The 23,726-nt window shown below is 38.6% G+C and overlaps 2 protein-coding genes across 2 annotated transcripts; one reads left to right on the plus strand and one right to left on the minus strand.

The window, feature by feature from the left end:
* The first annotated feature begins 557 nt into the window (after positions 1 to 557).
* LOC104113012 (potassium channel AKT1-like) lies at positions 558 to 6,946 on the plus strand. The gene is made up of 12 exons (XM_009623081.4): positions 558 to 975; positions 1,523 to 1,888; positions 2,315 to 2,372; positions 2,464 to 2,781; positions 3,206 to 3,451; positions 3,603 to 3,701; positions 4,046 to 4,078; positions 4,160 to 4,345; positions 4,756 to 4,950; positions 5,034 to 5,109; positions 5,513 to 6,106; positions 6,472 to 6,946. The coding sequence occupies exons 1-12, from the start codon at positions 779 to 781 to the stop codon at positions 6,741 to 6,743; spliced, it is 2,640 nt and encodes an 879-aa protein (XP_009621376.1). The 5' UTR covers positions 558 to 778; the 3' UTR covers positions 6,744 to 6,946.
* Positions 6,947 to 8,013: 1,067 nt separating this feature from the next.
* Positions 8,014 to 13,416, minus strand: LOC104113011 (probable boron transporter 7). Its single transcript, XM_009623079.4, has 14 exons — positions 13,126 to 13,416; positions 12,169 to 12,280; positions 11,999 to 12,081; positions 11,705 to 11,897; positions 11,472 to 11,610; positions 11,148 to 11,313; positions 10,891 to 11,057; positions 10,262 to 10,435; positions 10,062 to 10,157; positions 9,859 to 9,975; positions 9,382 to 9,701; positions 8,824 to 9,079; positions 8,304 to 8,426; positions 8,014 to 8,215 (listed from the first exon to the last, which is right to left on the minus strand). The coding sequence occupies exons 2-14, from the start codon at positions 12,270 to 12,272 to the stop codon at positions 8,186 to 8,188; spliced, it is 1,968 nt and encodes a 655-aa protein (XP_009621374.1). The 5' UTR covers positions 12,273 to 12,280; positions 13,126 to 13,416; the 3' UTR covers positions 8,014 to 8,185.
* Between the last annotated feature and the right edge of the window lie 10,310 nt (positions 13,417 to 23,726).

Raw genomic sequence — 23,726 nt, forward strand, 5'->3', positions numbered from 1 at the left:
TAGCCAAACACAAACTTATTTTCACCAAAAGTACTTTTGAAAAAAATACTTCTCAAATAAGCAGATTTTAAAAACTTGGCCAAGCATGCTAAAGTATCAAAACCTTTAAAATGAAGGATGTTTTGCGTTAACACATCTTAAGGATAAACTTAAACTTTAGCCTAAATAATAGATTTTTGATCAAAATTTTGGAATATAACTCTAAATATTTACAAGGGGTATTTAAGTATTTTCCTTTTCTTTTAGTTACAACAACTAAATATCATGCAATCCCAATATCACCAATGTATATAATCTAATGTGATTCAATTCTCATTGCTCCCTTTTTCTCATGTAAAAATTAATGCGCAAACTGAGATTATATTAATTTATTATGGTTAAGTGATAAAATTAAGACAAAAATATATGTTCATTAATTATATTAGTCGAAAAAACTTTATTAAAATATAAAAAGGGTGAAGAAGCCCAAACCTTCTTAAGTACAAAAACTGAATTTCAGGAGGAACGGCTAAACGAAAGAAGAGAGAGAAATGAGGAATCAGAACATGACTCGGGAGAATTTTTTTTTAATCGTATGTCCCATTCCTGAAGGGAATTGGAGAAGAATGTAACTTCAATAAACACAAATATATATACCAATGAACAAAAGAAAAAGATGACGGCAATCTAATAAAAAACCCAGAAAATTAAAGGCGGTGGAAGAGCCCGGCGGCCGGTGGTGGTCTGGCAAAGAAGAATATATAGATAACAACACAGCCGCCAATGTTGTAGTGTGAGAATGGGCAAAGAAAAATGGGCAGAAAAGATGTGTGGATGCATTAATGAGAAGGAAATAGAAAGAGATAATTATATAGATGATAAAAGCTCCCACTATAGTATTACTAGTGGAATTCTTCCTTCTCTTGGCGCCCATCATAGTAATCGCAGAATTAAACTCCGTCGCTACATTATCTCCCCCTCCAATCCTCGTTACAGGTTTGTTTATTATTCCTAATACTTTTCATTCACGTGGGAAAATTTTACAATTCGTTCTTTTGCATGTGTTTGTACGTGGACAAATTATTAATGTTGCTTACTGTTTTATTTTTCTCTCAATGGGTTGTGTAATGGTGAAATTCCACTTTTTATGTTTGAATTGTAGATGATTTTGTTGTTACATTAATGCAATTGGCAATGCCATTCTCTTCCTTAATTTTTCTCATATTCCACCTTTCTTGAATTTCTTGTATAGTGATTGGAGCCTTTAATTTAGTGTTCTTTTAATTCCAAACTTGCAGTTAATTAATAGTGTAATTTATGTACTTGTTAAATCTATAAACGTTGTTCTGAACAAATAACAAAATAATGTTGTGAAACGAGTCCAATTGATCAACTTGAGCATTTTAAATTAAATCAGGCCAAGTACAGAGGTATTATGTTATTTCAAAAGCAAATATAAAGTTGTGCTCTGAATATATGCTTGTATTTTTTTTAGAATTTTGGTGATTTAAGCCTATATGTCTTAACTGAAATTATAATGTAGGGCTTGGGATGCATTTCTGGTGCTTCTCGTGTTCTACACAGCATGGGCGTCGCCTTTTCAGTTTGGATTTCTAGACAGACCTCGAGGACCTATTGCCATCATAGATAACGTAGTTAATGGATTTTTTGCCTTTGACATTATCCTGACATTCTTTGTTGCCTATCTTGATAAATCAACTTACAGTATAATTGATGACCCAAAGTTGATCGCTTGGAGGTATACGAGATCGGGGTTTGTTTTTGATGTGATATCCACTGTCCCCTCGGAACTTGTTCGGAAAGCATTGCCCCACTCTTTTCAATCATATGGATACTTCAGTATGCTTCGTCTCTGGCGTCTTAGAAGAGCCAGTGCCATGTTTGCGAGGCAAGATGCTTAAAGCTCCTCTTTATTTGCAGAGCTACTTAAATTTCCATGTCAGATTTGTTGATCAATGCCTAAATCTCTCTTTGTTGGTCCACTGTAATATAAGAAAGAATGAATTGCATACTTATATGTTTTAAATACTAGGAGTACTGTCTTACCTCATGGTGCTTCTTTTAGCAATTGATTTGCATATTCAACTTTCTATGTTAGTCTTGTTATCTTGCTCTATGGGATTTTTTGGTCTAACACATTGTGAATTATTCTGTTTCAAGTCTACTCGCATTCCACACTGTTATAATAGTGTGGGTGAAGAAGATAAGCTCAATTGTTGTTACTTATGTTTCAAAAAAAATCTTACTTTAGCAATAAATATGGCGATTAGGTTTCAAGATAAATAGCTGACAATATGCTGTTCTTTCGCTGTAGATTGGAGAAAAACAGGAAGTTCAGTTACTTTGGGGTTCGAGTTCTGAAGCTTATATGTGTAAGTCCTTCAAGCAATAAGTGGTATTTGCTTGTAAAGTACCTGAATGGCAATTTACTTTACCATAACACACTTTGGATATTTTTTTCAGGTGACTCTTTTCGCAGTTCATTGTGCTGGCTGTTTCTACTATCTTCTTGCTGCTCGGAAAAAAGACCCAACTAAAACATGGCTTTCACTTGCCATGGGAAATTTCCATGACAGGAGCATCTGGGATCTCTACGTAATGTGTATATATTGGTCCATTACTACGCTTACAACAACTGGCTATGGGGATCTGCATGCTGTTGCTACAGAGGAAATGATATTCACCATGATTTACATGCTATTCGACCTCGGGTTGACTGCTTATCTTATTGGAAACATGACCAACTTGGTTGTCCATGGAACCAGTAAGACTAGGAAATTTGTGAGTAGATTCTCTCTTTAAACTCCTTGGTCTGATTTAACTGAAATTACTAGTAGTAGAGTATTTATTATCCTTTCAGGATAGAGATGCAATTTTCACAATGTTTGTTCATTTGTATTAAACCTATATTTACAGTGATATCATTTCACACTGTGCCTAAATTTCATTTCATCATTCACTAATTTTAAGTCGTGAATCCTTTTCACAGATGTTGCATCCAGCATAGGCTTAGATGATGAAATTGTTACCAGTTCTCTTTATAGAACGTATTTTATTGTTGCCCTAGTACTTTGAATCTCCCGCATTAATTGGAAAAGCATTTCTAGAAATCAGTGACACTTTCCTGTCTTGCTAGCATAAGTTTGTAACAATTTCTGACGTTCTTTCAAAAGGATTTATCTCTGATGATTGTTTTGCTGCACAGAGGGATACTATTCAAGCTGCTTCAAGCTTTGCACAAAGGAATAATTTGCCGGTTCGCCTTCAAGATCAGATGCTATCTCACTTGTGTTTGAGGTACAGAACAGACTCGGAAGGTCTACAGCAGCAAGAAACTCTTGAAACACTACCCAAAGCTATTCGATCTAGCATTTCACATTATCTGTTTTATTCACTTGTGGATAAGGTGTACTTATTCCATGGTGTATCAAATGACTTACTTTTTCAACTGGTAATTCCCGTTGGTCTTAAGACTTCATTAAATTTCACCCTACTGGTCAATACTCTTTTATCTATAACAAAATGTTGTTCAGTTGTTCTAGTAATTTCCTTAATAATACTAATAGGATTTGGTTTCTTCTCCGTGATTTTATACTGTACAGGTTGCTGAGATGAAAGCCGAGTATTTCCCCCCAAGAGAGGATGTCATTTTGCAAAATGAAGCACCGACAGATTTTTATATTCTGGTAACTGGAGCAATGGTAAGGAGCTCTTTATTGCTCTCCCTCTATTCTTCTTCTGGAAAGGAACGGAAAGCAAAAGAAAAGAATGCAGTAAAATATAACAACTCATAATTCTCCCAGATCTTCATTCTGCTATTGATTTATCACAATAGCCAAGCTCAAGTCAAGGAACCATGATATCTTCTGTTCACTTTCCTTGAAAACGAAAAATTTCGAATATATACTACTCACAAAAAATTTCCGCTGGTCGATCCACTTTTACTCTTCAATTTTTTGCTGTTAAACAGGCATATCATCTATTATTTTCTTTGTTCATTTTATTGCTGTAAGTGAATCTCTTAATAATCACATCTTCCTTACAGGAACTTATTTCACACAGGAATGGGATGGAACAGGTAAGTTTCTCTAGCTTAGGACTTAAACCATTACTGCTGTCCTGAGCTTCAATGCTTATTTGGTGGATAATTTTTATGTAGGTAATTGGCGAGTTAAAGGCAGGGGACGTTTGTGGAGAAGTAGGTGTCCTTTGCTATAGACCTCAACTTTTTACCGTTCGAACCAAAAGAACATCCCAACTGCTACGTTTGGATCGTACTTCTTTTTTCAACATCGTTAAAGCAAATATAGGAGATGGGACAATAATCATGAACAATCTCCTTCAGGTGAATAGACTCTTTTAATGTTATCTAGGAGGCTGTTTAAATACTCCCATATATGCTAATGTAGAAAACAGGTTGCTAGTAATTTTTTATGGCTATAGAAAACATTTAACTTCCATTTCTCCTGAGCCTTTCATTGTATAGTCCTTTGATATAGTTACCAAGTTGTCACGACTTTGACTTCTGTGATAATACTCAGCTGCGAGTGGAATTCGATATTTTTCATCGTGTTGCAGTCTTTGCTTGAATTTATTTTTGGAATCTCAAGAGCAAGAATTTTTTTCTTATGAAAGTGTCTTGGCGAAGATTTTTCACCTATATCAGCTTTATCTCAACTAGAATAGAAGATCTGGAGTATTATTTTGATGCGCGGATGCTATTCTAGCTTTAAACAATGATCTTTCTGGGTGCAGCATTTGAAAGAGCGAAGGGACCCAATGATGACAGCAGTATTAGCAGATATAGAACACATGTTGGCTCAGGGAAGAATGGACATACCTCTCAGCTTATGTTTTGCAGCAAACAGAGGAGATGATCTTTTGTTGCGCCAATTGCTTAAAAGGGGTACCGATCCTAATGAATCTGATAGCAACGGACGTACAGCATTGGTATGACTCCTCTCTATTTCTCATTTAACACTTGACCTAAATAATATTTATGTTTGGAGATCATTATGCATATTATGATACAGCATATAGCAGCTTCAAATGGAAATGTAGAATGTATTCTTCTACTTCTCGACTTTGGAGCAGATCCAAATAGAAAAGGTACTCTTTCCATTTCTATACCACAAAGGAAACTGCATGGTCTGTTTCTTTTGGAAAATCATACTTTGTGTTTGGAAAATTATGGATATATTACTAGTTTACAAAGTTAACACGAACCATTAGAATGCATTTGCATTCAATTATTCCAATGACCTCAACTGAGCATCTAAGAGGCAGTTTTATCCTTTGCTTCCTTTAATATAAATTATTTACATCTGCCCTCCTCCAATTTATATACCCAGCTGTGATCTTGATAGTTCTCTATTTAGAAATTTTAAGCACTAGCGCCTGCGCATTTTTCTGTAGAACATCACTCCTGAATTTGCAACTGTATTATAAATTCAACTTAAGATTATGTCACTTTTTCTTTCTGATAAACAGCTAATTTATGTCATGAAAGCAGATTCTGAAGGAAATGTTCCATTGTGGGATGCAATGGTGGGGAAGCATGAAGCTGCAATTAAATTGCTTGTGGACAACGGCGCAAAGATATCTTCAGGAGATGTAGGTCAGTTTGCTTGCTTTGCGGTGGAGCAAGGCAGCCTAGACTTGCTTAAGGAGATCATCAAGTGTGGAGGTGATGTCACCCTTCTTAACAGCCTAGGCATGACAGCAATGCACACTGCTATTTCTGAGGAGAATGTGGAAATAGTTAAATACCTACTGGAACAAGGAACTGACATTGATAAACCAGATGTTCATGGTTGGACACCAAGAGCATTGGCTGAATATCAGGGCCACGAAGAGATAAAGGAGCTTTTCAACTTGATGCAACCGAGTAGTAATAAAGAAGCCAATGTCTCTCCTCTTGAAATGCCTGGTGCTCCTTACCTTAAGAAGTATCAGAGCGACCCCATGATTCGCCTCTCAACTCCTCTGGAAACAGCATCACTAGCTAGAGACAATGGCTCGTCTAACGGCAGATTGAGGAGAAGGGCTAGTTTCTATCAGAATTCACTGATGGGATTTATGTCAGCATGCCAGAGACACCATGAAGGTGAGTACAGCTTTAAATTTTGAATCATCACTAGTTCATAAGTACATCTCCCAATATTTGGGAAATTTTCTTATCCATAATAATAGGTATAGGATTCAGCATGGAGCCATCTAAATAACAACTAGGATTACAACTAACCACTTTCATCATATCCAAATTAGTCATAAAGATGGTCAACTATACATCTATGTTACAGAATAATCTTTTAGTTATACACCACTTTTACCTCCTAGTGGGTCTCAGCTTGATAAAGTTTTGGGAGGATTTTGGTTAGAAGTTTTCTGAATCTTATAATACTTCAAGGTAGATCCCATTCTTGAATCGATTATGTTTGAAATTAATTGTGCATTATGGGAACTTGGCAGGAGGAGGTGACCTTAGTTATTCTTCAACTAAAATTGCAAATGCAAGAATTCCAGAGAGAATAACCATCAGTTGTCCAGAGAAAGGTGATATAGGTGGAAGGGTTGTGCTTGTGCCGAATTCAGTTCAAGAGCTACTTGATATTGGTGGTCAGAAATTTGGTATCTCTCTGACGAAAGTACTAACTGAAGATGGAGCACTTATTGAAGACATTGCTGTGATAAGAGATGGAGATCATTTAGTTCTTGCTGGTGATGGTACTTCAGAAAATTAAAGATAGCTCATCATATGAAACAATGATGTTTCAGAAATGAATCTGATTGATTTTGAGCTTATTCTCATGGAATGCATACTTGGTATTGTAACTGAAGAATTGACAAAAATTACAAAGTGAAGTTAGCGACTAATCTAGGGCGGGTTAAACCAAACCCATTATTTTTTGCTCGAACTATGTATACGTATGCAAAAAGATTAAAATGTGTACATATTATACCATAACTCATTTTGAACTCACTGACTCTATATGTTGGATTACCTCTGGTTGGAATGAGCCTGGACTGAACAAGAGGAAAACCTCTACTTTTTTTGCTCATCATTTTGGATAATAGAAGATAGATACGTAATTACCGCATAGTGGAAATCCTCATTCACATATAGTCATTTGCAGGAATTGCTTTAAGATCACAATATTGGCCCAGGCTCACAGTATTTTGCTTCAATCATAGCCAGGGGTTGTGTAATTGCAGCATTGGGCGTTATTATCATCATCATCTAGCACCAAAATATATGTGACTCTATACATGGCTCAGCATTCAAACCAAGTTTAAACCATAGGAATTTATGAGTTTTGTCCAAAATCCCAAATGGAAAATTTAGCGATTTGAGTTGAATCTAATAGTGGACTAATGAAACTATAGGTAACCTAGATACGTCATGGATTGAATCACTGATTTCACATTTGACTTTGGCCCAAAATCCAAATTTGCTCATTGACTAATTTGTGATGCCATCCATAACAGTGCTTTTAGGCTTTGGACCTTACCCCTAAATGCTCGTTTTTGAGAAACAATCATATGATTTGAGAATAGCATAAATACTTTGAAAACTAAGATAAAAAAGACATGTATATGTGGAGACGAGCATACACCTGATATGCAAATACAACTATGAAAATCATTGAGCTTTCAGATGGTTTTAACCTCCCTCTAAAGCAGTGATATGATATGCTAAGTTGCTAACCCCCACATGTTTTCTGTCAATCGTGAGATCTAAATACCTTTTATTGATATATTTTCAGATGTGTTAGAATATCAACTAGTTTTAGAAGATAAATTATCAGATTCCCAAATGACCCATTTGTATAACAACAAAAGCATCTACATCTTAACGTTTGCCCAAAATGAAATAATAACACAAAAAAGCATCAAGAATTATTCACATTTTTCAATCAGCATCAAACTTCTATATTACTGTAGCTTCTGTGCTATGAAAGAAAATTAAAAGTTTGTATAGAATATCTCTTGTTGCTTTTCTTTCTTTTAAAAAAAATCTCCATCTCCTGCTCTTTTCTACTCTCTTCTTTCTTTTCATGTGTATTTTCTATTGCACATTTTCCACAACAACCGAGAGGATTTGTGAAAATTAATGACCTTCCCGGAAGTGTACTTTGGTTGAGAATCACAATGCATTACATTTACATCAATGTATCAGCTGCCATTACATTCCAGAAGCCTCGTGCGGATAAACCTGACATAAAAATGGGGTTATTATCTATATTTTCGCAATGTAATAAAAAGGAAACTGCAAATGTTGGACGATTTGGCAAGCCCTTTACCTGATGTTGCCTTTCGGTGAAGCTGACAGATCTGTGTTTTAGTTCACCTCTATGTGTTGTCATCTCATCCAATATCTCAGCATCAGAGAAATCATCATTTTCTTCATCAGGTATCTCTCTCTCCTGCACATAGATACATTAACCCTTGTGAAAACCGGTATCCTAAGAGATCCTCAAAGTTTTCATCCGAAAAACACTCCACTTGTTTGTACTACGTAGGAGAAGTGGTAAAAAAATTGCTGAATTTAATGCATATAATATATGCCAAGGAAACAATGTATATTACAGATGAGTGCAACAAAAGATGGTCATAATAAGAAAACAAATTGATTGCTTGTGTGCCTTCCTTCTTATCACGCAGAATACAAATAAGATGAAGCATTAAGTATTAAGAAGAATACAATTAGAGCAAAAATAAAAAAAATTAAATGTGCATAAAAGCACATAAAAACCCCACCTGCATGAATTAGCAATTACACTTACACAGGAAGATGCAGGAAAGGTAGGAAAAATAATTTACCTTTGGACAACCAGCAATTTCGTCGTACTCAGCTGCATCTAATTCCTTAAGATACTCGGGTGGGAAAAACTTGGGAAGAACATGCTCTCTTATACTTATGAGAAGGAAGAAAGGCAAAGGGAATAGTATTCCAGCGATAGGTATCCATGTTACTCCAAAACAAATTAAGAAATACAGGAATTGGAGCGCTGTAAACTTGACAATGAATTTGAATGGGACCAACTCGACATACGAGGCATGGAGCCCTTCAAAGACCCTGCCAAAAGAACCATCACGAAATGATTTAACCAATCAATAACCACCAGTGAATAAATCAAATGTATGTAACAATGACGTGGTCATCCATAAAATGAAGACAACAATAAAAAGATGCTTCAGGATTCCAATGCTTTACATTTCACTTTTCTGAAACTCTATTTCTCAGTTTTAATAAAAACTTAACAAGAAGAACGAGAATTTTCAGGGTGGTAGGCTAGCCTACTTAGGTATGTAACAACTTCTAAACTCCTACATGTGAGCTTGACCGATATTTTTGAGGAACAGTTATTCATGACTTACTTGAATCTTCTACCAGAAGGAATAAAAAGCAGCAGCACCCTCTCCCAAAATTGATTGCCGGGGAGACTGTCGATCGCCATGTAGGCGAAATATCCCCAAAGGACTGAAGTAGGTATCCTCCTGATCACAGGTATAGCGAACACACAACATCCCACAAGTAGTGATTGCAAGAAGTTGCTAACTCTTTGCTCATTTACTCGGACAGGCAAGTGGGCATCAATGTGCTTCTCAGGGTCAAAATTTTCGTCTGCTCCATCTTCTCCATCGTCATGTTTCAATACAGCTGCCTTCAAGTTCTCCAACTCCTTATCTGCTGTGCGCTGCATAATATAAACAAGTTTCTTATAAAACAACTGTCTCAATACCAAACTAGTTGGAGATATTGAAACTTAATAAACAAATATCTTATAAATGAAAAAATTCATATGGACATTGACCTATGCACTCTTAATTGGCAACACTTATTCCAGCACTTACCTTTGATGTAGCATCCATCTCAACGAAGACGGCATGCATCTTCCCATATATCTCTGATTTTGTGGCATTCTGCTTAATACCTTCCTTTGCACTTTTCACCATTTTCTTTCGGATTAACTGAAAATGAGGGACCAAATAGTCTTAGTAGGACTATTCATCATGCAGAAAAGAATAAGCATAGAACTTATTATTGCATTACCTACCTGTCTCTTAAGTACAGCGAGGCTTCTTGTATGCATTGGTGATTGTGGAAGTACCCCATTTGAAGGGGGAATTCCAAGTAATCCGCATATCAACGTCTGCAATCACAAATTCAAGATGAAGAATGAACCAGAGTAACAGACCTGCATAAGTGAATTTAAGCCTATATCTCTAAAATAGAAAGAGTTCTGAAGATATATACCATCACTCCAAGCAAAAATAAATCGTAATGGTAAGCAGATGGGTTTTTAAGATTGAACTCCTTCTGTTGTGCCATTTGTGCAGCAACACTGTGATCAAAAAAGTATAGACCAGCTATCATAAGAGCTGGAATGAAGGCGGAAAAGATATACAACACTGGGACCCTTGCCATGTCCTGCAATTCAGTGCATAAACTAAATTAGACAGGATAGGAATTTTCACAACTTAATAAAAGTATATAAAATTTTGCGGTAATTTTGGTTCGCAAGTTTCTCTTAGAGAATACACAAAGAAGTGCCTAACAATATCTTGCCTTGTATAATACTGACTTCTGAATTACAATAAGAGAAAGTTCATGTGCCACAAGCTAATCTGTATGACTCACTTTCAAAAGCCTTTTGGTGAAGAATGTCATGTTTGCCAATCCGATGTAAGAACATATATAAAAACAGTGGATTTTGATAATAAGTACCAATATTTCTGTTTATTTTACAAGATCCCCTTTTATGAGACCTCAACTAAAGGAGCAAGATATTGCTCCGAACAGTATATAGAGGCAGTCCAGAACCCAAGAGGAGTGCGACATAACATCCTAGATGAATGAGGGTATCACAGTGAAATTTAGAGTACCTTGATCACAGTCCAGTGGTATAATGATTTAGGCTCCCAAGGGAGAGGACAAAAGAGCCTCCTAGGAACTTCAGAGGGAATTTTTCCAGGAACACCAAAAGACATTGCTGTCCACAACACAACCATAAGGGGAACCCCGTAGTCGGCAATAAAACTTCGCATCCAACCTGTTCATAATAGTTGATGTATGAATGACTAAGTTTGAATTTAAAAGACCTCCAAGTCCACCCTTCAATAAAGCAGATATAATCACATACCTGTACCATAACGCCATGATCTAGCTCCTCTACTTTTAAGAGAAGTTAAAAGAACCCCAAATGAGAAAATAACTGCCAGTAACCCATTTGTGTAGAGCCATTGAAAGTGGAACTCCTCTAGTTCCGGATTTTCCCCTTTCGGAATAGAAAATTCACTCACTACTCCCTGTGACTCGAAGAACAAAGGTATCAGTATAAGATTTCTTCTAGTTTTAAATGATAATTCTTTGTGGTCTTTCTTGTTTCTTTTTTCCTACTTCTGCATTATATTTAATAACAGTAGCTAACAGAATACTCCAAAGAGAGGAAAACAAGAATAAGTACCTTAATAGCCTCTTGGAGGAAAAGAACCGTGATTAACATGCCAAAGAGTTCCCCTGCGAGCCTCGTAAACCTAGGTATGATATTGCACGCATTGAATATAGCAAGAAGGAACAACATCAACGCGGTCCAGACACAAACCCTGTCAAACACATGAATTAGTAACATTTATGTATCTGGTAAACCAATGAAACTCTTGTTACATCCTTTTTTGGAGAAAAAAGTAGATTCTATACCATCCTGCCCAGGCGACAAACAGCTTTGGCCCCATGTCTGGTCTGTCCTTCACAAAACTGTACAAGTAGGTATACATGATAATCGTCGGCTCTGCAACTCCTAAAATCAAGAGAGGCTGTCCACCAAATATTGAGTGAATGATTCCACAGATAGCAGTAGAAGCAAGAGTTTCAACTGTACTCATTGCTCCATCTGTCATATGCAAAAAATATCAATATACCAACAATTTAATCCAACGCACAGTACATGATTATAGCATATGCGAAATAGGCGAAAAGATTAGCACAACGGACCTGTTTCTCTACTCAATTGTTCTCCGAAAGCAATCACAGGAAGAGCAGAAGCAAAGAAAATGTATGCTGTTGGAGCCAGTATCCTAAAAATTCATTTACACAAGAAAACCAATATTTTCACCAATGGGTAAGTTTTCAGCTCAAACATAAGATACAAATATTGTAAATACCTGACGCCTGTACCACATGAGTCAAGCCAGTCGCGTTTGTAGCATGTTATCCTTCCTTTAAGATCATCAATGACTCCCTTCAAGGGAGTTCTCGGTTTCTCCATAGGTGAAACTGCATAAAATTAACAGGTTAAAACATATACTCCAGTAATTACGGCAATGAAAGCTATTAAATCCCTTAATTCTTTATCAGACTTGGCTGCAAATGCAATGAATGATCAGTGGCTGCAGAAAAGCAGGAAAATACATACCTAAAGAATAACAAATGAGAAATCTTTACACCCCATGGACCCAGAACAAATCATATATGGTATTTCCTCTAGTTCCTTATATGTCTTTTGAAAATATTTTCAAATATAAAAAAAACGTGTTTTTAAAGTGTTTTCTAGAAATTCTGTTTTCCGAAGAAGTGTTTTCAAATTTGACGCGCAAAAATAGTCAAGTCTCTCTAACAAAAACACACATTTACCAAAACACTTTTCCATTTGCACACTTCTTTAAAAGACTTTATTTAAAAGTTGTCCAAACGGCGAGAAATCCCCTCAAACTCGGGAGAGAATTTTGGAGATGACTACTTAATGAAAAAGACCAAATCACATGTTCACACCACAAAAAACAAATGTACACGCGGATCCACGATTTTAAATTTATGGGTTCTTACATTTATCTCAAGTTTATAAGTATATAACTATAATTGAATGCACAAATTTCTTAATACTGATACAAAGTTTGGACAAAATCTATTGAGTTCACGCGAACCCCGGGTGACCTTTTAGAACAAAGGGTTGACTGATTATATTACATTCTTAACTCATAATTTTAGAAAGTACATGAATATATGAGTTTAGTGCTAAGAACATTAAATGTTTACTGCGTCAAATTTAAATTATGAATACGGCTCGTTATATAGACTACACAAACGGGAAATAAAGAAACATAGGGGAAGAAGAATAGTACCAAATCAAAGGTAATGCAGGAGAGGGAAGAGAGAAGAAAAAATAAAGAAAATGAAAAATGGGAAACGGGGCACCAAAGCTGGATACAAAAGGGAATGGTGTTTTGGTTTCTTTGTTGTATATTTTCTTTCCGGCGGCAAAAGATGCCGCCTGGAGAAGAAGATGGAAAGGGTCTAATAATAAATGGATGGGATATAAGAGGAAGAAAATAAAGTAATTAAAACTCTCTGGCCTTTCCTTTCTCTCTCTCTATATCCGTCACTTCTCTTCCTATTTTCTCTCTTTCTCTGCCTCCTATTTTTTCCTCTACCGCTAATGGCGGAGGAGAGGGAAAAGTTCTTTTTTTTGTTTTTTGTGTGTTGTGTTTGAAACTAATACTGTTTTACGTTCATGGCTGCGCGCGGTTCGTGTAGGCCCTCTTTTAATTAGTTCTGTGTGTTCAGTCCTACTTGGAAATAATGGAGCAATTTTTTTCCCTTTTACATCATCACTTTCTTATTTTCTTTTTTGGGAAAATGGTGTAAATTTACTTTTCTATTATACAAAATATCTTACTTTTATCCTATATTATAGGTAATTCATAATCGTTAACATAGCTGGAATATAACAACTTTAGTCGAAACGCTGTATTTATCTTAAAAAATATATTAAATGTGTATAAGTTATTAACTTAGAATCCACTAACTAAATGGACTAAAATTCCGTACCATAAGCTTCAAATCGTGAAGCAAAGAACCATCATGAAATATGTGGATTCCACGTGGGATAAACTTTGTAAAAAATATCTAAATTTATCCATCTACTTTTGACTATAATTAAATATATATATATACTCTATGAAATAAAGGTGTAAAAAAATATTTAAAAAGGTAATTGCCGGTAATTCCTTAGACAATCATTAATTAGTAATCTTATAATATGGAAAACAATCTTCCATAACAAGTCAAAATCAACTAATAATGTAAAAAAAAAATTACATTATCGCATTTAATTTTAATACGTTAAAATTATCTTCCACTATACTTCATACTGAATAAAAAAATAAGTAGAGAGTATAACACAAATTGTTTGGTTACAAGGCTAGTTTTGAACATTTCATTCAAGTTTTGTTTATGTGTCAAAAGTCTTTTCTTTTAACTACTGAAAGTTTTGATCCAATTAAAAAGATATATGTCAAACAAATTGGGACTAAAGAATGATAGTTAGTTCTTCTTTTTGTTTTGTTTCCCTTAAAGGCTCATAATAGAAAAGAGATGTCTGAATTACAAATTAGAAATTGCGGAATATTACTATTTTTTAGTAAGTAAAGACTTTTATTTACAAAGTAATATTTATAAAACAATAAAAAAACATCATACCCTGGCCAGTCAGCCCCAGGCATGCAAACTTCACTATATTCTCTCCAAGCATAACAACCTACTCCCTATCCAACTACACAGAACTTATGCACTAGAAATGGTAATTCAATTCCTGAAAATTGTATATAACTACCATACTTGACTTGAAAATGGGCAGCTGATAAATCATCTACATTTTTAACTACGTAAAGGACAGTTCATATCATCTAAACAACCCCAAAGTGCCAATCTTTCTTTGGTAATGCGGAATATTCAATAATTGTATTTAAAATTATTGTCAAAGTAAGCCTAATTTTTTGGTTTGGTATATCACACTCTGTTTAATAAATATTTCTTCTACCTCAGTTCGTTCGCTTAATAATTGTATAGGGTAAAATCGAACTCAGGATTTGACCGAACACCCAACATGAAAATTTGGGATCGAGAGATGGTGATAAAATCCCGAAGATCGGATCCTACCTTACCGAACTAGCCATCGGAACCACCAGACTTGCCCTCGAGTTTATCGAGGTCATAACCGATTTCGGTTATAACGGTCTCAAGGAATATATTGCCAGCTTATCCGACAGGGGTCCGAAATTCCTGTAACTAACCGGGCATTACGGCGAAAATTACGGAACATACCGAAAAAGGGACCAACGGTCATCAAATCAAGGACCTTTTTTTTACCTTTTATGGAATAATAGAATAATACCTTAAAGTTGGTTCCCCTAATATATAAAGGGGACCTCACAATTCATGAAGGACATAGTAAGATATATTCATAAGCAATACATTACTATTGATTCTTATCCTTTGGTATCTTTGTCAATAAAAGTGCATTCAACTCAAGGGTGGCTTGCTTCCCTATTCTGAAATCATCCAATTCATCTGGTTTGCAGTTAATTTATTATTGTTTATTTCAATTGCAATCTAATTTATTGCTTTGTATCAAGTTAATCCGCATATTCTTTAAATCACTAATAAATTAAATTATTATCAGATTTTGAGGGTAAACAATTTGGCGTCCACCGTGGGGCTAAGGATAATAGCGGCAATTTGATACGAATCATCATAATACACCCCGTTTTACACTTGTTCTTTGAAGTGTTTCTGATTTCAGTCATGATCGAAATGTCAAACCCATAGTGTGCCCCTCTAAACATAGACACAAAATCCGGCCACCATGGCAGGAACAACAATGCAGCGCTCGGTAACCAGGCAACCCAGGTCGATGTTGGGAGACTCCCGGTGATGGTTCCCATCGACGTTTGTTCGCATATGGCCATCGACACAAACCAGCCCACCGACTCCAAAAACAGCATGCGCAGGGAAGTGCATTCGATCGCCCAAAACACTCATAATGGCGAAAATGATGGAATCAACCTGCCTATGATCTTCGAAAGCTACAGGCTTAACAGACGGAGATAGCTCAGTTGCAGAACCAAAGTCGAACACTGAGCTGGAATGAACCCGAGCTCTCCCAGGAAGCCATCCGTAGAAACGAACCAATCTCGAAAAAAATGAGCGAGAGTGAATCGGGGACTAACACCGAAATCCTGAAAATGCTCGAAGAATTGACGAAACAGGGGAAAAGAAAATCGAAGCCAATGATAAAAAGGTGGAATCCTACAATTCCAGGGTCGATCAAATCCCAGGAGCACCCTCAATATTGAAGGGCCTGGATTCCAAGAAATTTATTCAAAGGCCTTTTCACACGAGCGCGGCTCCGAAGCCGATGCCCAAAAAATTTTGCATGCCCTAAATCCCCAAGTACAACGGAACGACCGACCCAAACGAGCATGTAACCTCTTAAACATGCGCCATCAAACGAAACGACTTGGATGATGATGAGATCGAGCCTGTATTGTTGAAAACATTCAGAGAGACCCTGTCAAAATGAGCTATGGTATGGTACCACAATCTTCCTCCTAATTATGTTGACTCATTTGCTATGCTTGCAGATTCCTTCGTAAAAGCACACGCCGGTGCTATAAAGGTCGAGACCAGGAAGTCAGATCTTTTCAAAGTAAAGCATAGGGATAATGAGATGTTTAGAGAGTTCGTTTCTCGATTTCAGATGGAACAGATGGATTTGCCCCCGATCGCGGACGATTGGGCCGTGCAGGCTTTCACCCAAGGACTCAACATTTGAAGCTCATTGGCTTCACAACAGTTGAAATAGAACTTGGTAGAATATCCAGCCATCACTTGGACTGACGTCCATAATCGATATTAATCAAAAATCAGGGTCGAGGATGACCAACTTGGTACCCCTTCGGGATCCGTACACCCCGTTAGGATCACCGACCGAGTCAAGAGAGACACCGATCACAATCCTAGATCAAACCGGGATCGATATCAACCGTACAATAGAGACCGAAGAAGCAGTGGATCCGAGCGAAATCCTATGAGAAATGAAAGAAGGAATGACCGAGGGCAGAACAACCGAGGACTCATGGGCAAAAACAGCTTCGACAGGCTCATCGGAACTAAAGAAGCACCGAGGCTATCAGAGTATAATTTAGGCGTCAATGCCTATGCTATCGTTTCCGCCATCGGACACATAAAAGATACCAAATGGCCTCGACCTTTGCAATTCGATTCAGCTCAAAGAGGCCCTAACCTTATATGCAAATATCACGGCACTCACAGTCACAAAATGGAAGACTGTCGATAATTAAGAGAAGAGGTAGCCCGGCTATTCAACAACGGGCATCTCCGAGAATTCCTAAATGATCGAGCCAAGAACCATTTTAGGAACAGAGACTCGAATAAACGAACCGAACCAGAAGAACCTCAACACATCATAAACATGATCATTAGTGGGGTCGACACTCCCCAGGGACCGATGTTGAAGCGCACCAAACTTTCTATCACAAGGGAAAAATGGACTCGATATTACCTACCGGAAGGGACCTTGTCGTTCAACGACAAAGATGGAGAGGGGATCATACATCCCCACAATGATGCACGGGTAATATTTATACTCATAAATAAATATCGAATTAAACGTGTGTTGATTGATCCAGGTAGCTCGGCCAACATCATCAGATCGAGGGTCGTGGAACAACTTGGCCTACAAGGTTAGATCGTACCTGCAGTCTGAATCCTAAACGAGTTCAATATGGCCTGTGAGACCACTAAAGGGGAAATAACATTACCGGTAAACGTTACCGGAACCATTCAGGAAACCAAGTTCTACGTAATCTATGGGGACATAAGATACAATGCTTTGCTTGGGAGGCCATGGATTCACAACATGAGAGCAGTGCCCTCGACATTATACCAGGTGCTGAAATTCCCGAAGGAACCAAAACAGTGTACGGAGAACAACCGTCCGCAAGAAAAATATTCACAGTCGATGAGGTGATCTCGATGTCCACTCTCTTGGTATCCAAGGGTATGGATCCGGTGATCAAAGATGGGGCCAAATAGCAATCACCGATACCAACCTCGACATAATCGGAGAGACATAGAATATACGGGGGTGATGCCTACGGAGTCCCTAGGTCATTCATAACCCCCGATGATTTTGATGCTACAAAGTCAACGGTCGAGGAATTGGAGCAAGTAATACTAAGCGAACACTTGCCCGATCGAAAGGTATACCTAGGCACGGGGTTAAACCCCGAGCTCAGGAAAAAACTCATTCAGTTTCTTATAGCTAACAAAGATTGTTTTGCTTGGTCCCACCTCGATATGACAGGGATACCACCGGAAATAACCACTCACAAGCTAAGTTTGGATCCAAAGTTCCACCCAGCCAAAGCAGAAGAGGACGCCCCAGTCCGAGGCCAAACATGCCTTCATCAAGGACGAGGTATCTAAACTCTTTAAAATAGGGTCCATTCGGGAAGTTAAATACCCGAATTGGTTAGTAAACATAGTGGTAGTTCCCAAGAAAGGGGATAAATTAAGGATGTGTATAGACTATAAGAATTTAAATAGAGCATATCCCAAGGACTCCTTCCCATTGCCCAATATCGATCGCATGATCGATGCCACGACCGGCCACGAGATCCTCAATTTTTTCGATGCCTACTCCGGGTACAAGCAAATACAAATGAACCCGGATGATTAAGAAAAAACCTCCTTTATCACTAAATACGGCACATACTGCTATGATGTAATGCCATTCGGGTTTAAAAATGCTGATACCATTTACCAACGCCTAGTAAACCGGATGATCGAAGAACAAATAGGAAAATCACTAAAAGTTTACATTGACGATATGTTGGTTAAGTCCCTGCGAGCAGAGGACCATTTAAAACACTTACAGGAAACCTTCAACGTATTGAAACTATTCAACATGAAGCTGAACCCGGAGAAATGTACATTCGAAGTTGGACCGGGTAAATTCCTCGGATTCATGGTATCGAACCGAGGAATCGAGATTAATCATGATAAGATCAAAGCCATCGAAGATATCATGATCGTAAATAACGTAAAAGTCGTGCAAAGGCTGACCGGGCGCATAGCCGCTCTGGGCGTTTCATCTCGAGGTCCTCCGATAAAAGTCACCGATTATTCTCATTATTGAAGAAAAAGAGTGACTTCTCATGGACTCCAGAATACCAACGGGCCTTGGAAGAGCTCAAGCAATATCTATCGAGCCCACCGCTGCTCCACACATAGAAGATAGACGAACAATTATACCTATATTTGGCGGTCTCGGAAATAGCGGTAAGTGGAGTCCTGGTCTGAAAATAAAAAGGTACGTAATTCCCAATTTACTGTGTTAGCAGAACTTTCGGTGAGGCTGAAACTAGATACCCTCACCTAGAGAAATTGGCGCTTGCCTTGCTAAGCGCCTCTAGGAAGCTGAAACCGTACTTTCAGTGCCACCCCTTACGCGTTTTGACTACTTAACCACTGAGAAATATAATGCATAAACCCGAACTCTCGGGACGATTAGCCAAGTGGACCGTTGAGGTTAGCAAGTATGACATTGAATATCGGCCCTGAACCGCCATTAAATTCCAAATTCTGGTAAACTTTGTGGGCGATTTTACGCCGACACTGGTACTCAAAGTCGAAAGGGAGTTATTATTAAACTCAGGGACTTCTTTGGGGGGGTCTGGGCCCTCTTTACACATGGGGCCTCGAACGCGAAGGGGTCCGGATTTGGCATCGTGTTAAAACAACCAAAAAGGTAATGTAGTTAGACAGTCTATTATAACTATAAGATTGACTAACAACGAGGCCGAATATGAGGCCATGATTGCAAGTCTCGAACTAGCTAAAAGTTTGGGGGCGGAGGTGATCGAAGCTAAGTGCGATTCACTACTCGTGGTAAACCAAGTTAATAGGACTTTCGAGGTAAGAAAAGAACGAATGCAGAGATACCTGGATAAATTACAGGCAACACTACACCGGTTCAAGGAATGGACTCTACAACACGTTCCTCGAGATAAAAATAACGAGGCCGATGCCCTCGCTAATTTGGGGTCGTCGGTGGAAGACAATGAGCTCAATTCAGGGGAAGTCGTACAACTAATGAAATCGGTAGTCGAAGAGGGCCATGCTGAAATAAACACAATGAGCCTAACATTGGATTGGTGAAACAAATACATAGAATATCTGAAAATCGGAAACTTGCCCTTGAATCCAAAGGAATCGAGGACCCTACGTACGAAGGTAGCCTGATTTAGTTTGTCCGAGGATGGAACCTTAGTCAGAAGAACGTTCGATGGAATGATCATGATATGTTTGGAACCAGAAGATACCGAATACGTTTTGAGGGAAATTCACGAAGGCACCTACGAAAAGCATTCATGTACCGAAGCACTGGTCCGAAAAATAATAAGGACCGGTTACTACTGGGTCGACATGGAAAAAGATGTGAATGAATTCATACGAAGATGTGATGAATGCCAAATGCATGCTCCGATGATTCATCGAGCCGGGGAACTTCTACATTCGATATTATCACCATGGCCATTCATGAAATGAGGGATGGACATCGTTGGCCAGCTTCCACGAGCACCCGGTAATGCCCAATTTATTTTGTTTATGACTGACTATTTTTTCTGTTTATGACTGACTATTTTTCTAAATGGGTGGAAGCACACGCATATGAGAAGGTCAAAGAAAAAGAAGTCATCAATTTTATCTGGGACCACGTCATATGTCGGTTCGGAATACCAGCCGATATCGTGTGCTACAACGGAAAATAATTTATTGGCAGCAAAGTAAGCAAGTTTCTCGAAGACCATAAGATCAAAGGGATCTTATGCACTACCTACCACCCTAGTGGAAATCGACAAGAAGAATCCACCAATAAAACTATAATCTAAAACCTCAAAAAGAGGTTAATCGACGCCAAAGGAAAATGGAAAGAAATTCTGCCCGAAGTCCTTTGAGCATATCGTACAACTTCGAAGTCTAGTACCGAGGTCACCCCGTTCTCGTTGGTTTACGGTACCGAAGCTTTAATATCGATTGAGGTCGGAGAGCCAAGCATCATATTCCGATATGCAATAAAGGAATCGAACGACAAAGCTATGAGTAGCCTGGAACTACTAGATGAAAGGCGCAAAGCCACCCTTGTTCGGCTGGCTGTCCAAAAACAGCGGATCGAAAGATATTACAATCGAAGGGCCAACCTTCGACACTTAAATACCGGGAAATTGGTACTAAGAAAGGTCATACTGAGCACCCGAAACCCGAACGAAGGAAAATTTGGGCCGAACTGGGAAGGCCCGTATTAGATTATTGAGATCGCCGAAAAAAAAGGGTCATACAAACTCGGAACAATGAACGGTGGACAATTACCGAATAATTGGAACATAACCCACTTGAAGCAATATTATTGATAAGGTAATACCCCGACCATATTATTTTACTAAGCTACATTTTTAACTGACACTTGCAGGTACCCAACACAAATTTTTAGGCCTGAAATTACGTGTTGCACTCTTTTTCCCCTTGATCCGGTTTTATCCCAAATGGGGTTTCGGCAAGGTTTTTAATGAGGCAACAATGAAATCGTGCTAACTTAGAATCGCAGTCAACAATATTTGAGGCTTATCTACGACAAACCCTGAACAATGGGGGCATAATCCGGGGGGAATGATTTTTGATTCTTATGCTCGAACAATCTAGGCTCGCTCAATAAGATTTATTTAAGATTTTTTGTAAAGTCCAAATGGTCGATGGAACCGTGCCCACATAGTTCTCCCAAGCCCGGGCACAAAATACAAGTTTAACTTTGTATACTACACACAAAATTAAAAGGAAGTCTATGCCTTTTGGATAAAAGTCCATGTCCTTTCAAAAGATTTTTTCGTTTGGTTCCCCGAAGACATCAAGCCCAAGAGCCACATCACTCGGGGACTACCACTTAAGGCATTAGCTAAATTAAAAGGCTAAGTCCGGTCCCGGTTAACAAAACCCGAGGGCATGAAGCTTATATGGCATTGCCCGAACTAAAAGGCTAAGGTCGTTTTGGGTTAACAAAACCCGAGGGCATGAAGCTTATTTGGCATTGCCTGAACTAAAAGGCTAAGGACATTCTGGGTTAACAAAACCCGAGGGCATGAAGCTTATTTGATATTGCCCGAACTAAAAGGCTAAGGCCATTCCGAGTTAACAAAACTCGAGGGCATGAAGCTTATCCCGAACTAAAAGGCTAAGGCTATTTCGGGTTAACAAAACCTGAGGGCATGAAGCTTATTTGGCATTGCCCGAACTAAAAGGCTAAGGTCATTCCGGGTTAACAAAATCCGAGGGCATAAAGCTTATCTCGCATTGCTCGAACTAAAAGGCTAAGGTCGTTCCGGGTTAACAAAACTCGAGGGCATGAAGCTTAATTGGCATTGCCCGAACTAAAAGGCTAAGGTCGTTCCGGGTTAACAAAACCCGAGGGCATAAAGCTTATTTGGAATTTCCCAAACTAAAAGGCTAAGGCCGTTCCGGGTTAACAAAACCCGAGGGCATGAAGCTTAATTGGCATTGTCCGAACTAAAAGGCTAAGGTCATTCTGGGTTAACAAAACCCAAGGTCATGAAGCTTATTTGGCATTGCCCGAACTAAAGGCTAAGGCCGTTTCCAGGTTAACAAAACCCAAGGTTACAAAAGCTTACGAGAACCTGAGCAAAACTCACTCTCGATGAGTCACATTCTAAAAAATATGAGTATTCGGGAAGAGTTCCCGGACATACCATTTCCTACGATGCCCTGGAGATAATAAAATTGAAGGCAAAGTCTATTCGAACATGACTATTTAATGCTAAGGCATTTCAATCTTTTGCAAAACCTCAAAATGAAAAGCAAAGAAAGAATTCGAGAAATTATCAAAAATAGAGAATTTATATTTACGAAGTGTTGTCTTTATAAAGGCCGAGCAGCCTCGGCACAAAATACTAGTACAAAAAGAAACAAAATCAAATAGAAGCCGCCTGATCTTCGCCGGAGTCCGCCTCGTCACCGGAATTCCCGGGTTCTTCTCCATCCTCGGACCCCCTTGAGTCCTCGGAATCCTCCTCCTCGGGATAGGACAGCTTCCTGGCCTCGACTTCGAGCACCTTGGCATCCTTGATCTCGGCCGATAAGTCAAAACCCCGAGCGTGAACTTCATCAAGGGCCTGCCTTCGAGATTGCCACTTCATATGCTCGGCTATATTTTTTGATTGATCTTGAGCAGCTTCGGTATCAGCCTCGTACTGGGCCACCATTTCAGTAGCTTCGGACTTGACCACGACGACCTCTGACTTGGCCGCCTCAAGCTCCTTGGCCAGATTTTCTTGACCGGAGACAGCCAAGTTCAGCTGAGACTGGAGCTTCTCGATATTTTTGGCCTGTATCGAGGTTTTTTACTTTGCAGCTTGAAGCTGGACCCCAGCCGAAGCCAACTGTGCCCGGACAGTCTACTTCTCCGAGTCCAGGTGATCCATGTTTTACTTCCATTATTCGGCCTCAGCTTTGACCGTATCCACCTACACCTGGAGCTGCTCGATCTGGTCAAGTTTCTTTTAAAGCTGCGGGTTCGGATTGTTAGCCACTGTGTCTGACTCATCGTCACTAACTTCAAAAACTATTCTTACCTGCTCGACCAGGTTGGCGTGCCCCCTTCCGAACCGCTTCTAGATCAACCTGGAGTTCTCACTAAGAAGCTTGTAAGTATCCCTCTTCTCAGTAAGCTCCCGAGTCTCGACCTCGTGATATTTTAGTTCCTTCCGATATCAGAGAAAGGTCTCGTGATGAAGCACTGAGGCCTGAAAGCACAAAGAAAAATGTTATGATTGTTTACGACTTAACCTAA

This window comes from Nicotiana tomentosiformis, chromosome 8, assembly GCF_000390325.3.
Source record: "Nicotiana tomentosiformis chromosome 8, ASM39032v3, whole genome shotgun sequence".
Lineage (NCBI taxonomy): Eukaryota > Viridiplantae > Streptophyta > Magnoliopsida > Solanales > Solanaceae > Nicotiana > Nicotiana tomentosiformis.

What these genes read in the sequence shown, in the direction of transcription:
- LOC104113012 (XM_009623081.4), top strand. Translation starts at nt 779, where the DNA reads ATGGGCAAAGAAAAATGGGCAGAAAAGATGTGTGGATGCATTAATGAG. An exon ending in GCCAGTGCCATGTTTGCGAG is followed by an intron (nt 1,889 to 2,314) that starts GCAAGATGCTTA and finishes CTTTCGCTGTAG; the next exon opens with ATTGGAGAAAAACAGGAAGT. An exon ending in GCAACGGACGTACAGCATTG is followed by an intron (nt 4,951 to 5,033) that starts GTATGACTCCTC and finishes ATTATGATACAG; the next exon opens with CATATAGCAGCTTCAAATGG.
- LOC104113011 (XM_009623079.4), bottom strand. Translation starts at nt 12,272, where the DNA reads ATGGAGAAACCGAGAACTCCCTTGAAGGGAGTCATTGATGATCTTAAA. An exon ending in TCCTCCAAGAGGCTATTAAG is followed by an intron (nt 11,314 to 11,471) that starts GTACTTATTCTT and finishes TTCGAGTCACAG; the next exon opens with GGAGTAGTGAGTGAATTTTC. An exon ending in TATTTTTGCTTGGAGTGATG is followed by an intron (nt 10,158 to 10,261) that starts GTATATATCTTC and finishes TTGTGATTGCAG; the next exon opens with ACGTTGATATGCGGATTACT.